Source organism: Mus pahari, chromosome 6, assembly GCF_900095145.1.
Source record: "Mus pahari chromosome 6, PAHARI_EIJ_v1.1, whole genome shotgun sequence".
Classification (NCBI taxonomy): Eukaryota; Metazoa; Chordata; class Mammalia; order Rodentia; family Muridae; genus Mus; species Mus pahari.
The window spans coordinates 59,453,047-59,466,249 of record NC_034595.1 but is presented as its reverse complement, the minus strand read 5'-3'; the positions used below and the strand labels follow the sequence as shown (position 1 = coordinate 59,466,249).

Sequence of the window (13,203 nt, the reverse complement as noted above, 5' to 3'; positions counted from 1 at the left end):
TTTTAAAACTTTTAGAAATTACTTCTCCTATCAGTAGCATCATAAACACAAGATCCAATATCAGCCATATTTCTAATCCATTTATCTATTGGTGTTAATCTTATCTTTAAAGGAATCACCCTTTTGCAATCTGAATTAGCATTTTCAAAAGCCAATGATTCAGTTGTATTTTTCTGACACTTGGATCTGATACTATTCTATTTACAGATGAAGTCAATCTTTGCAAAAAAAAGTAAGTGAAGGCTTATTTTAGGCCTTGTATAATTTTAGTATATGACTCAGACCTCTTTCCTGATTTTTCAACCTTGTCCCAAGCATTTAAAGTTGTTAAACATACAGTGTCAAGGTATGATCATCAAATTCAAGCTGCCTTTGTAACTCAGCATATTAACCTTCACCTAGCAACTGAGCTTGGGAAATATTGATACCTCTAGCCCTAATTCACTATTCTATGGCCCTCTTCCCACCATGTTCGCCATTGTATCTGAGAACCCTCTAATATTTTTGTAAAGATGTATTTATTTATTTTATATATATGAGTACACTGTAGCTGTCTTCAGACACACCAGAAGAGGCATCAGGTCTCATTACAGATGGTTGTGAGCCACCGTGTGGATGCTGGGAATTGAACTTAGGACCTCTGGAAGAGCAGACAGTGCTCTTAACTGCTGAGCCATCTCACCAGCCCAAGAGAACCCTCTAATATTGCGTTGCCAAATCTTTCTAGTCTTGAGGGATAATTCTGTTCTGAGTTACCCACAAACTAAGTGCTTCAGATAGGGTGAATACACACCATGCAAAACAATCATCTCCTTAAATTTCCTCAAATCTAATACGTCTATAGGATTCCATTTAGTTTCTTCATACCCTTAGGGGTGCCTATTGTCTGCTGGTAATTCTTGTACAGTATCTGGATAAACTAAGGTTGGCTTTCTAACAACCTAGGGCCACCCTTTTTTAATTTCATCATACAGTGGTGCCAAAAGTTCTTGTCTAAATTCCTCTGTCTGTGTCTGAATATTTTTGTTATTTTCATCTATAAGTCTTTCTAAAGCTTGTATCTTATCCATTATTCATATTTGGCACAAAAAACACTATGGCTATTAAGGATAAATATTAATTACTAGACTGATAGTAATTATCATCAGTATTATGTCAATTTCAATTAAGTCATTTATCTTTTCATTTTCTTCTAGTATTTTCACATCATGTAAATTAGCACTATGTAGGGTCCTAATGCCCTATATTATGATATTTTTCATACTTAAGGTGAGAAAGAATTTTCTTTTCAATATTACTTAACTCTCTTCTTGAGAACTTCCCAGATGACTTACCAAATCTGGTGACTTCTTATTTTGTTCACAGCTGGCATGATTTCTCTGACCATGTGGTCATGGTCCTGTTTTGTGTTGGAGCACCAAATGTTGTTTTTTTTTTTTTTAAACAAAATCTCAATCATTTGATTTTACCAATGAAGACCTGGGAGCCAGATGTTGGGGTGGATGCCTGCTAGCTCAGAGAGGTAGAGAAAGCGCCCAGCTGACCTTCCTCCTCAGCGATGTCTCATCAAGAATGCCCCTCTCTCACCATCTCAGAAAACCTCCTTCAAACTGAATGTCCCCCGTTCTACTTTCTGAGTGTCTGTCCATCCTCTTGACTCCCTCTTACTCAGTGTTTTTTCTTAATAACCTCATGCTCCCTTTCCGTCAATGGTTGCTTGTTCTTACCTCTTGACTTATAGTTGGCTTTATTTAATGTTGTGTACAAAATTCAAGCAGAAAGTTCTTCAATTAAAGGAGTATGCTAAGGCTGAGCCACACCACAGCAAGGCCCGTGCTGCCAGCTCTGACCACCTGCGTTTGATCTCCTGGAGCCTACGTGATAAAAGGAAAGGACCAACTCCATAAAGTTGTCTTCTGATACACACACACACACACACACACACACACACACACTAAATAATAAACTAAATTAAAATGTTTATTTAAAAAATATAGGGGCTAGAGAGATGGCTCATATGGCATCCTTGCACAGACCCCAAGGATGGACCCGTCTGGGGCAGCCAGGGAATGAAGACTCACAAAAAACCTGGGGTCAGATGGTTTGTGCTCTTGGATGAGAGACTTCAGCACCTTAGAAGCTTAGACCATTTATTATGTACAGTTAAACTAGGAGGTGGGGTGATCGCATACACATAAACAAAGAGGCAGGGTTTGTGGTGTCCAGCTGGATCAAGTGTAGCTTATCTCAATGGCAACAGTCCTGTGGACATTTTTTATGCAGACTGTCAGCATCCACACTTGGATCCAGCATCTGGAAGGGTAGTCTGCCATTTCCCTGTGGCTAGTCCAGGGAGCACTGCTATTTTTCCCTTAGTCTGAGGCTGTGAAGTTCTTGACATGGCCCCACCTATATCAAAAGTACACATTAATTCAGGACCCTACCACTCAGGGCTTCTTCTGCTCCCCACACACTTAGCAGTTAAGAACACTTGCTGTTCTTGTAGAGGACCTGGGTTCATTCCTAACCCCAATTTCAGGGGATCTGATGCACTTGTCTGACCTCATTGTACACCAAGCATTCAGAAGGTGCTCACACATACATGCAGGCAATTTACTCACAATAAATAAATAATAAATAATAAGTCTTGGGAAGGGCTTGGCAGTCAAGAACACTTTATGCTTTTGCAGAGGACCTACCTGAGTTTTGTACACAGACACCCATAACTTGGCCTCTAAAGGCACCTCCCTTCCTTCATATTGACATTCCCATACATATGCAGACACACACCTACACATAATCAAAAGTAACTTCTAAATTAGAAAATAAATTAACCTTTGAGGACTTCCTACAATGCTTGCCTCATATGTGGGAAGGTCAGAGTTCAGTCCCAAGCAGCACATAAAGCAGGACAGGTGGTGCACATCTCAGAGTGCTCTGTAGATTCCATAGGAACCTCAGATTTTCATAGCCTTTCTTTCAAAAACAAAAGGCAGTACTTGACATTCAGGGAAGTGTATTGGGTCTTAAATAACAATTCTGAAATGGTTTTAGAAATGGAGAATAAAGTTTGAATAAAACTTTAAAATGTATTACAAGGGTATACAGTGTTGTGCTGGCATAGAATAGAATTTAGGACTAAGAGATTCTTATACGTGTGGCCAGTTGGTGTGAACAAGGGTGCTGTGGGGACCCCTCAATGGCAAGAGACCTTCCACAGATGGCACTAAGAAAACTGTGCCTCCACACAGAAGATGGTGAAACACAAAAGCTTTAGACTCCAAAAACAGAGAGTCTTCTGGTTTCGCAAAATAGTCTGGCACTTTTCCTTTATATTTTTCGCCATTCTTTTTTGTCTATTATCTGACTCACAGACTTACTCAAGGTATACATCTTACGCATCTTTCTTTTTTTTTNTTTTTTNTTTTNTTTTNTTTTNTTTTTTTTTTTTTTTTTTTGGTTTGTTGAGACAGGGTTTCTGTGTAGTCCTGGCTGTCCTGGAACTCACTTTGTAGACCAGGCTGGCCTTGAACTCAAAAATCTGCCTGCCTCTGCCTCCCGAGTGCTGGGATTAAAGGTGTGCACCACCACGCCCGGCTGACAGCAAATCTTATACTTCTCATGCTGACTCCCTCTGCTGACACAGAATAGGAAACATATGAGAAAGGGTATTTAGTTAGCCTTTCCTAGTGCCTGGCAGTCAAAAAAGTTCAACACAACTGATAAAACCAATGTGTGTTTTGCTAAAGACATCTCAAGCAAGAATGTTAAAAACAAGTAAATTTTACTTACTTAGAGCTGGAATAAAAATGGGCCAGCAAACTAAATAAAAGCAATAAAACCATAAAGTTACACACTATAATTCCAGCACTGGGAGACAGAGACAAGAGAGTTGAAAGAGCAAAACAATTCTTAGCTGCATGGCTATGTAGTAAGTTGGAAGCCAATCTGAGCTACATGAGACAATATCTCATAACCCTGGCCCCTGCCAAAAATGAAAGTGAGCAGACAACTCAACAGCAAAAAATAAGCAGTGTTATTACAAAATGAGCAAAGGAATATGTCTTGGGTACTGTTTTGTTGCTGTGAAGAGACACCATGACTGAGGCAACTCTTTTAAAAGGAAGCATTTAATTGAGGACTTGCTTAGAATTTCAGATGTTTATTTTATTTTCATCATGGTGGGGAGGTTGGTGGCATGCAGGCAGGTGCTGGACCTGAGGGGTACACTCTGGTCTAGAGTCAGAGAAACAGCCTCTGGGGTTGGCATGGGTTTTTGAAACCTCAAAGCTCATCCCCAGTAATACACTTCCTCCAACAAGGCCACACCTCCAAATTCTTCTAATCCTTTCAAATAGTGCTACTAAGAATTAAATATATGAGTCTATGGGGGCCATTCAAAGCACAACAGACTACATAGTTGTTTTCCAAAGATAGGTAAATACACACACAAACACACAAACTTTATTTATTTATTTATTTGTTTGGTTGGTTGGTTGGTTGGTTTTTCGAGACAGGGTTTCTCTGTGTAGCCCTGGCTGTCCTAGAACTCACTCTGTAGACCAGACTGGCCTCGAACTTAGAAATCCGCCTGCCTCTGCCTCCCGAGTGCTGGGATTAAAGGCATGCACCACCACGCCCAGCACAAACTTTTTTAAAAAATGAAATATTGAGGTAGAGGCAGGCAGATCAGTGAGTTCAAAGCCAGCCTGGTCTACAAAGCAAGTTCTAGGACAGCCTGGGCTACACAGAGAAACCGTGCCTCAAACAAACAAATAAACAAAAACCAAAAATAAAGCACAGTTCTATGTTATAATTTGAATGAGCCTTCAAAGCATTGTGCTGATGGTCTTAGATATGGAGAGGTGGCTTGGTGGTTAGGTGCACATGTGCCTGCAGAGGACCTAGGTTCAATAGTAAGCACCTAGCAGTTCACAACTATCCATAACTCCAGTTCGAGGGGATCTGGCTTTTTCTTCTAGCCCCTACAGACACTAGACACACACATGGTGCACATACATACATTCAGACAAAGTACAATATACGTAAAAATAAATATAAATATAAATAACAACATTAACCCTTATGCTGAGTAAGCATAGCTAAATCAGATGGTCATATTTTGTGTGGTTCAGTTTACACAAAACACTTGGGAATGCTTAGAAACAGAGCAGATGAATGGGTACAGGAAAGAAATGGTGTTGCTGTTTATCACAGAGAAAGAAATGGAGACTGTAACAAGCTTCAGATTAACTGTCGAAAGGATAGGGCATTTAAAAACATAGAACAGCAAGTTAAACAGATGTGAAAACATAAAGGAAAAACAGGGAAAATGAACATTAATCTACCTGGAGTTTAACATCCAGGGAAGTTTGGTCTTTTAAAAAACAATGGCCCAGGAACTTTCTTTTTCTCTTGTGTTTGCATGTGTCTGTGCACATGCACACACTAGAGCAGGATGTCTTCTGTCCTGCTCTGTCACCCTCTACCATGTTCCCTAGAAAAAGGATCTTTCACCGAACCTAATGGCCACGAAGTCACAGCAACCCTCCTGCCTCTGACCCTCCTATGCACAGGAGTCATAGCCATACCTACCTTTTTATCTTATAAGTGCTGGGATCTAAACTCATGTTCATACTTGCCCAGTGAGTGCTCCAGGTAATCACATCCCTAGCTCCCCACGTGCTTTTCCATGTTAAATTTATAATTACTATCTTTACAATTTTGAAAAGGATACAACTGGACATTAAAATTCATTAAAGAACTCAAAGATATGTTATTAAAATTAACTAAATGAATTTCATAAATGTCTAGAGAAAAGTCTTAGTTTCGATATTGAAAAAGGTGCAAAATGCAGATACATTGGTACATTCTTTTAGAAGTAGAATTTAAGAGTATGTGTCCTCACACAATGCAGTGAGTAGGAGAAACTACTACACTTAACTGGTTTGTAACTTGGAAAAGACAAAACAGTTGGACATGGTGCTGCACACCTTTAATCCTAGCACTCTGACGACAGGGGCAAGTGGATGCCTATGAATTCAAGGCCAGCCTGGTTTGCATAAGAGATCTAGGCCGTCTACATAGTGAGACCATGTCTCAAACAGCAACAACAGACATAATAATTGCAAAATATACATTGGTTATATGCCTAAATTGCATAGGGAACTCTTGTATTTCTAAACTAACTGTGACTAACTTTTTGTCTTTGAGAAGGTGGTGGTTTACCATGTTAGAGAGAGGTTACCCTTCCTTGCAGAAAAGGTTAACCCTGCTCTTTGATTGCAGATGATGAAAGCCATGAACAAATCCAATGAACATGTCCTGGCAGGAGGTGCCTGCTTCAATGAAAAGGCAGATTCTCATCTTGTGTGTGTACAGAACGATGATGGAAACTATCAGACCCAGGCCATCAGTATTCACAATCAGCCCAGGAAAGGTAAATGGTCCAACTACTGGAGGAGTCTTTTATTCACTCGTTCACTCATTTACATGATTTATTACTATATATGTATGGGTGCTTTGTCTACATTTATGTCTGGTTCCAGCCAAGTTGGGAAGAGTACATTGGACCCCTAGACCTAGAACTCCAGACACTGCAAGCCAGCCACAATAGGTCCTATGGAAGAACAGCGAATGCTCTTAACCACTGAGCCATCTCTCCAGCCCCTATTGTATTTTAATTATTAAAGTTTGTAGCAGGGTCCCACCATGTACTACCCGCTGATCTGGAATTCATTATGTGCATTAGGCTGGCCTCTGCCTAGTGAGTTGCTGAGATTAAAGGTGTATGCCACCACACCTGGCACAGTGGAGAATTTTTATAATGGAAGGTTATTCTGTTGAAGTATTGGATGTCTCAGCTCTCTACCTCCTACTTTCTAGTAGATATATGACCACAAATTAACTTGATTTTCAAGTGTGTTTTGAGGATGATTTTTCCTACTCAAGTAGCTATCTGGCTCTTTGAATTTTAACATTTGCAGAAGGAATCTTTGGTATAGAGGGAATCATTTTTTTTTTTAATGGATGTGTTTTTTTTTTAAAGATTTATTTATTATTATATCTAAGTACACTGTGGCTGTCTTCAGATACACCAGAAGAGAGCGTCAGATCTCAGGGCATCCGATCTCATTACAGATGGTTGTGAGCCACCATGTGGTTGCTGGGATTTGAACTCAGGACCTTCAGAAGAGCAGTGCTCTTAACCACTGAGCCATCTATCCAGCCCGAGGCAATCATTTTTTTTAAAAATCTGTCGGGGCTGGAGAGCTGGCTCAGCAGCAGCTAAGCCCCCGTTCCCCCATGCAGCAATTTCCCTTTGCAGTCACTCATTGTTTATTTTTTTCTTTCTTTCTTTCTTTTTTTTTTTTTTTAATATTTATTTATTTAATGTAAGTACACTGTAGCTGTCTTCAGACACTCCAGAAGGGAGCATCAGATTTCCTTATGGAAGGTTGTGAGCCACCATGTGGTTGCTGGGATTTGAACTCAGGACCTTTGGAAGAGCAGTCGCCACTTTTAACCACTGAGCCATCTCACCAGCCCGTTTATTTGTTTTTCAAGACAGGGTTTCTCTGTGTACTCTGGGCTGTACTGGACCTTGCTAGATCTGCCTGCCTCTACCTCCGCCTCCACCTCCCACCAGTTGCAGTTAAAGGCAAGTGTCACCACTCCTGTCTCAATATAACTCCTTCAGAAGTCATTTTCCTTTCCCTGCACCCACACAGGGCAGGTGGAGCCACCTGTAATCCAGCTCCAGGGGAATCCAGTGCCTCTGGGCTCTGCACTTAACCTGCATGATATTAAGTGTGCAGGCTTGCCCTCTCTTCCTTCCCCCCTTCCCTATTCTCCCCCCCACACACACAATTTAAATAATAAAAATAAATATTTTTAAAAGAAAAAGTAAGAGCTGTTTTCAGATATTAAGAGGCCAACATTGGTACCTGAAGCTGAGACTAGGTGGGGTATTGAGAGTAAGTGTAGTTCAGAGATGCAGATGAGTCAGCTCATTTGCATCTGAAGGAAGACTTTTGGCTCTAAGTGTGGGCTTACCACTTACAAAGGAATACTACTCTCAGATAGGGCTGCTGACCCGAGATCTTAAAGATGAGTGGTTTCAGAACACTGGAATTCAAGAAGCCTTGTTCAGATGACAGTACCCAAAATGCCCCTCAGGTCCTGTGGTTTGAAATGGTCACATTGTCAGGTCTGGTGCTGTGTAGAGAGATCCTGTCTTAAAACAATGGACGGACAGATGGATGGACAGACAAACAGATATGTAGGTAGAATGATAGGTAGATAGATGGAATATTTACATAAAGTCTTAAATCTGGGAAAACTGTGTTAAGTAAATTTAAGCCATTTGACACATTGCCTTCAGTCTTGACAGCTGATGCTAGTCTGGTTTTCTCAAGAGAAGAATGAAGTCTATCTAACTTTTCCCAAATTTTTTGAACCATAAACTTAATTTCCCTCAATGTTTCTACTAAAACTGTTCCTTTTGTACCTCTTATATTTTGTGAAGCATTCCCTGTGGAAGAAGATTAAGAATTAGCTACTTCTTCTTCTTTTTTAATATGAAAGTGAAGATTCAGTTTATTCTCTAATAGCTACAAAATCTGGAACCATTTAGGAAGAAGGTAGTTAAGGAAGCAACTCAGATGTAGAGTGGTTAACTAACAGATCTGAGGCCTTAGAAATAGTAGTGTACAGAGCATGTCCAATGAGCAAACATTACAGGAAGCCGTAGTTGGCTCAGTTTGAATCATGGTTTGCGGTTTTGAGAGTTATCTAGAAGCTTAACTTGTGTCTGCAGCTGATAAAGACTGAATCACTGCCTTACAGGATTAATCAGTCCAGTTTAAGTTGTAGGAAAATAGCCAGGTGGTGGTGCATGCCTTTAATTCCAGCACTTGGGAGGTAGAGACAGTTGGAGCTCCAAGTTTAAGGGCAGCCTGGTCTACAGAGTTCTAGACAACCAGGGCTACACAGAGAAACCCTGTCATGAAAAAGCCAAAAAAGAGGTAGGAAAATAAGAGCAGTATAGTAAAGTTTTTGTAAAGCTAAATATGATTGCATAGTCTTTAGAGTTTGGAGAGACAGTGGTAGTTCGTGTGAGTGTGTACACATGCATAGCAATGCATATGTGCTTAGCTTTGTACATTTCTACGTGGAAGCCCGAGACCAGCATTAGGTATCTTCTTCAGTGGCCTGCTCACTGTGTTTGTTTGTTTGTTTTTAACATTTATTTATTATGCTTGTGTGGGGGTCAGAGAACGATTTGAGAAAATTAGTTTTTCTCCTTCCAACATACGGATCCCAGGGATAAAAATCTAGTCACCAGATTGGTGGCAAGTGCAGTTACCTACTGAGTCAACTAGCCAGCCTCAGACTTATTTTCCGAGACAGGGTCTCTCATTGAACCTGGAACCACTGTTTGACTAGACTAGCTGACCAGTGATTCCTTGGGAGCCAGTTGTCCCCGTCCCCTCGCCAGTATTACAGATGCAGGGGAGCTAAACTCTGGTCCTCATGGTTATAAAGCAGGTACTTTGTCAACTCACCTGTCTTCCAGCCCCAAGTAATTATTCTAGATAGGCCTTTAAAATAACTCTCCTGGGGAAGTGGGGTGCACACCTTTAGTCCCAGCGCGCAGTAGGTAGAAACAGGTGGATTTCTGGGAGTTTAAGACCAGCCTGGGGGGCTGGTGAGATGGCTCAGTGGGTAAGAGCACCCGACTGCTCTTCCGAAGGTCCAGAGTTCAAATCCCAGCAACCACATGGTGACTCACAACCATCTGTAATGAGATCTGATTCCCTTTCTGGGGTGTCTGAATAAATAAATAAATCTTTTAAAAAATCAAAACCAACAAACAAAATAATTCTATTTGGCAGATAAAGTAGCTAAGACCTCATTTTGCTCTTTAGTTGACACTTCTTTTTATTTCCTTTTTAAAAACGACGTCAATATATACTTGATTATAAAATAGAAAATTTGGAAATTGGTAGATAAAGAATTACAACCCTTTCCTGTGAAGAGCCAAATGATTAATATCTTAGCCTTGACAGTGTTTGCCACCAGCAGCTCTAGTTAGAGTTATAGCACTGGACTGCCTGAGAAAATATGTAAGTGAATAGGCCTTGTTCCAATAAACACTTATTTCAGAAATATGCTGTAAGCCAAGCTAACCATAGGAACTAGACATTAATTTTTTTCATAAAATTAAAAAAAATTGTTGAAAAAATTTGTAAACTTTTTAAAGAAATTTTGTAAAATTCTTTGATTCTTGATTGGGAAAGGGATCAGCAGGATAGAGGATTAATTGTTTTTTAATTCTTCCACACACCTATGGTGAGTTAGCATTGCAAGTAATTGGTTAGTCACATACAGTGCTGGTTTGTTTTCTGTATAATGAGACCTAGAATTCCCAGTTTATGTCTTTATTGTTCTCAGTGCCTGTCTCAGCAGTCTGTCCTCACTAACCCATCTTCGTGTTTGTTGTAGTGACTGGTGCCAGTTTCTTTGTGTTCAGTGGTGCACTGAAATCCTCTTCGGGATACCTTGCCAAGTCCAGTATTGTAGAAGGTAAAGGATAAATTGTTTTATTCTGCATGCCTCAGTTTGATCCTGATTTTACAGCTGAAAATGGGCACCATTGAGAATGTGTGAGGGCTGTGGGTGTAGTTCAGGTAGGTTAAGTTTGCCTCAGTGTACAAACCAGATGTAGTCAGATCTGTAATCCAGCACTGGAGAAATGGAGGCATGAGTTTTAAGTTCTCTCTAGAAAGTTCAAGGATAGCCTGGGCTACATGCAGCTGTGGGGGTAGGGCTTGACACTGCTGTAGATGTCTAACCTGTATTTTTTTTTTATTCAGAGATATACTGTTCTTCAGCAGATTAAAACTGTCATAAGAGTTGGGTATGGTAGCATGTACTGCCAGCTAGTCAGGAGGCCTAGGCAGGAAGCTCACTGGAACCCAGGAGTTCTAGAGCAGTCTAACCAACATAGCAAGAAAACCAGGGAAGCAAACAAAACGTGGCATGGAGTACCTGGTTCTCCAGGGAAGGGAATCAGTACAGGTGCCACCGACACTTGTGAGATGTTAGAGATGGCCATTCACACATCTCAGATAGAATGCCTAGGGGCAATATTATAGATACCACATTCCAGTTTGCGACAGTATAAATGATGTCACTCCCACCTAACCCTGAAGTACAGAATGAAGTGTGCTTGCTGCAGTTAGACATGGCGTACCCCCCCATAGAGGCTGATTACCACCTGGGAGAGGCAGGCCAACAGCCATTTACTTTCTTTCTGTTCTTTGCTGTACTTTGGTCTAGTTATTCCTTTTGGGTATTTCTTTCTTTCTTTCTTTCTTTCTTTCTTTCTTTCTTTCTTTCTTTCTTTCTTTCTTTTTTTTTTTTTTTTTTTTTGTTTTTTTGTTTTTTTGAGACAGGGTTTCTCTGTGTAGCCCTGGCTGTCCTGACTCTGTAGACCAGGCTGGCCTCGAACTCAGAAATCCACCTGCCTCTGCCTCCCAAGTGCTGGGATTAAAGGCGTGCACCACCACGCCTGACTTTATTAATTTATTTATATATTTTTCATTTTATTCCCCCACCCCGTCCACCCTCAGACTGTTCCGTATTCCATGCCTCCTCCCCACCCCCCTGTCTCCACCCTCCACCCTAACCTGTAAACACCCTGGGGCCTCCAGTCTCTTGAGGGTTAGGTGCATCTCTGAATGAACACAGGCTGGGCAGTCCTCTACTGTACGTGTGTTGGGGGCTTATATTAGGTGTTGTATGCTGCCTGGTTTTGGTCCAGTGTTGGAGAGATCTCGGGGGTCCAGATTAATTGAGACTGCTGGTCCTCCTACAAGATCACCCTCTCCTCAGCTTCTTTTTGCCTAACCTAATTCAACAACAGGGGTCAACTGATTCTGTCCATTGGTTGGGTGCAAATATCTGCATCTGACTCTTCCAGCTGTTTGTTGGGTTTTTAGGAGGGCAGTCATCCTAGGTCCCTTTTTGTGAGTGCTCCATAGCCTCAGTAATAGTGTCAGACCTTGGGACCTTCCCTAGAGCTAGATCCCACTTTAGGCCTGTAGCTGGACCTTCTTTTCCTCAGGCTCCTCTCCATTTCCCTTCATGTAATTCTTACAGACAGGAACAATTATGGGTCAGAGATGTGACTGTGGACTGGCCCCCCTCTCATTCATTTGATACCTTGTCTTTCTGCTGGACGTGGGCTCTATAAGTTCCCTCTCCTTACTGTCCAGCATTTCATCTAAGGTCCCTCCCTTTGAGTCCTGAGAGTCTCTCACCTCCTAGGTCTCTGGTGCATTCTGAACCAACCTTATATCTTCTGAGGTTGCCTGTTTTCATTCTTTCTGCTGGCCCTCAGGGCTTCAGTGCTTTTCCTTCACCCAATACCACGTCAGGTTCCTCCCCCCGCAACTTCCCTCCTCCCTGTCCACTTTCCCTCCCAGGTCCCTCTTTCTGTCCCCACTTGTGATTGCTTTCTTCCTCCTCCCAAGGGACTGAGGTGTTCTCACTTGGGCACTTCAACTTTTTGAGTTCTGTGGACTATGTCTTTTTTTCTTTTTCTTTTTCTTTTTCTTTTTCTTTTTCCATTTTTGGCTAATATCTACTTATTAGTGAGTACATACCATGCATCTCCTTTTGGGTCTGAGTTACCTCACTTAGGATGATATTTTCTAGTTTCATCCATTTCCCTGCAAAATTCAGGATGTCCTCGTTCTTAATAGCTGAGTAGTATTCCATTGTGTAAATGAACCACATTTTCTGTATCCATTCTTCTGTCGTGGAACACCTAGGTTGTTTTAGCTTCTGGCTATCACAAATAAGGCCACTATGAACATAGTGGAATACGTGTCCCTGTGGCATTGTAGGGCATCTTGTGGGTATATTCCCAAGAGTGGTGTTGCTGGGTCTTCAGGTAGATCTATTTCCAATTTTCTGAGGAACCTCCAGACTGATTTCCAGAGTGGTTGTACCAGTTTGCAATCTCACCAGCAATGGAGGAGTGTTCCTCTTTCTCCACATCCTCACCAACATCCTTTTGGGTTTTTTTTTTTTTTAAAGCTTTATTTATTTATTATATGTAAATACACTGTAGCTATCTTCAGACACTCCAGAAGAGGGCGTCAGATCTTGTTACTGATGGTTGTGAGCCACCAT

At 41.2% G+C, this 13,203-nt stretch overlaps 1 protein-coding gene across 2 annotated transcripts in view; it reads left to right on the top strand.

The window, feature by feature from the left end:
• Zfyve9 (zinc finger FYVE-type containing 9) overlaps positions 1 to 13,203 on the top strand; it is a 133,551-nt gene that overhangs the window by 103,937 nt on the left and 16,411 nt on the right. For both annotated transcript variants that reach the window (XM_021200452.2, XM_021200451.2), the window contains 2 exons: positions 6,289 to 6,439; positions 10,507 to 10,587. In XM_021200452.2, the coding sequence (XP_021056111.1) occupies positions 6,289 to 6,439; positions 10,507 to 10,587 (232 nt within the window). The remainder of the gene's footprint in view (positions 1 to 6,288; positions 6,440 to 10,506; positions 10,588 to 13,203) is intronic.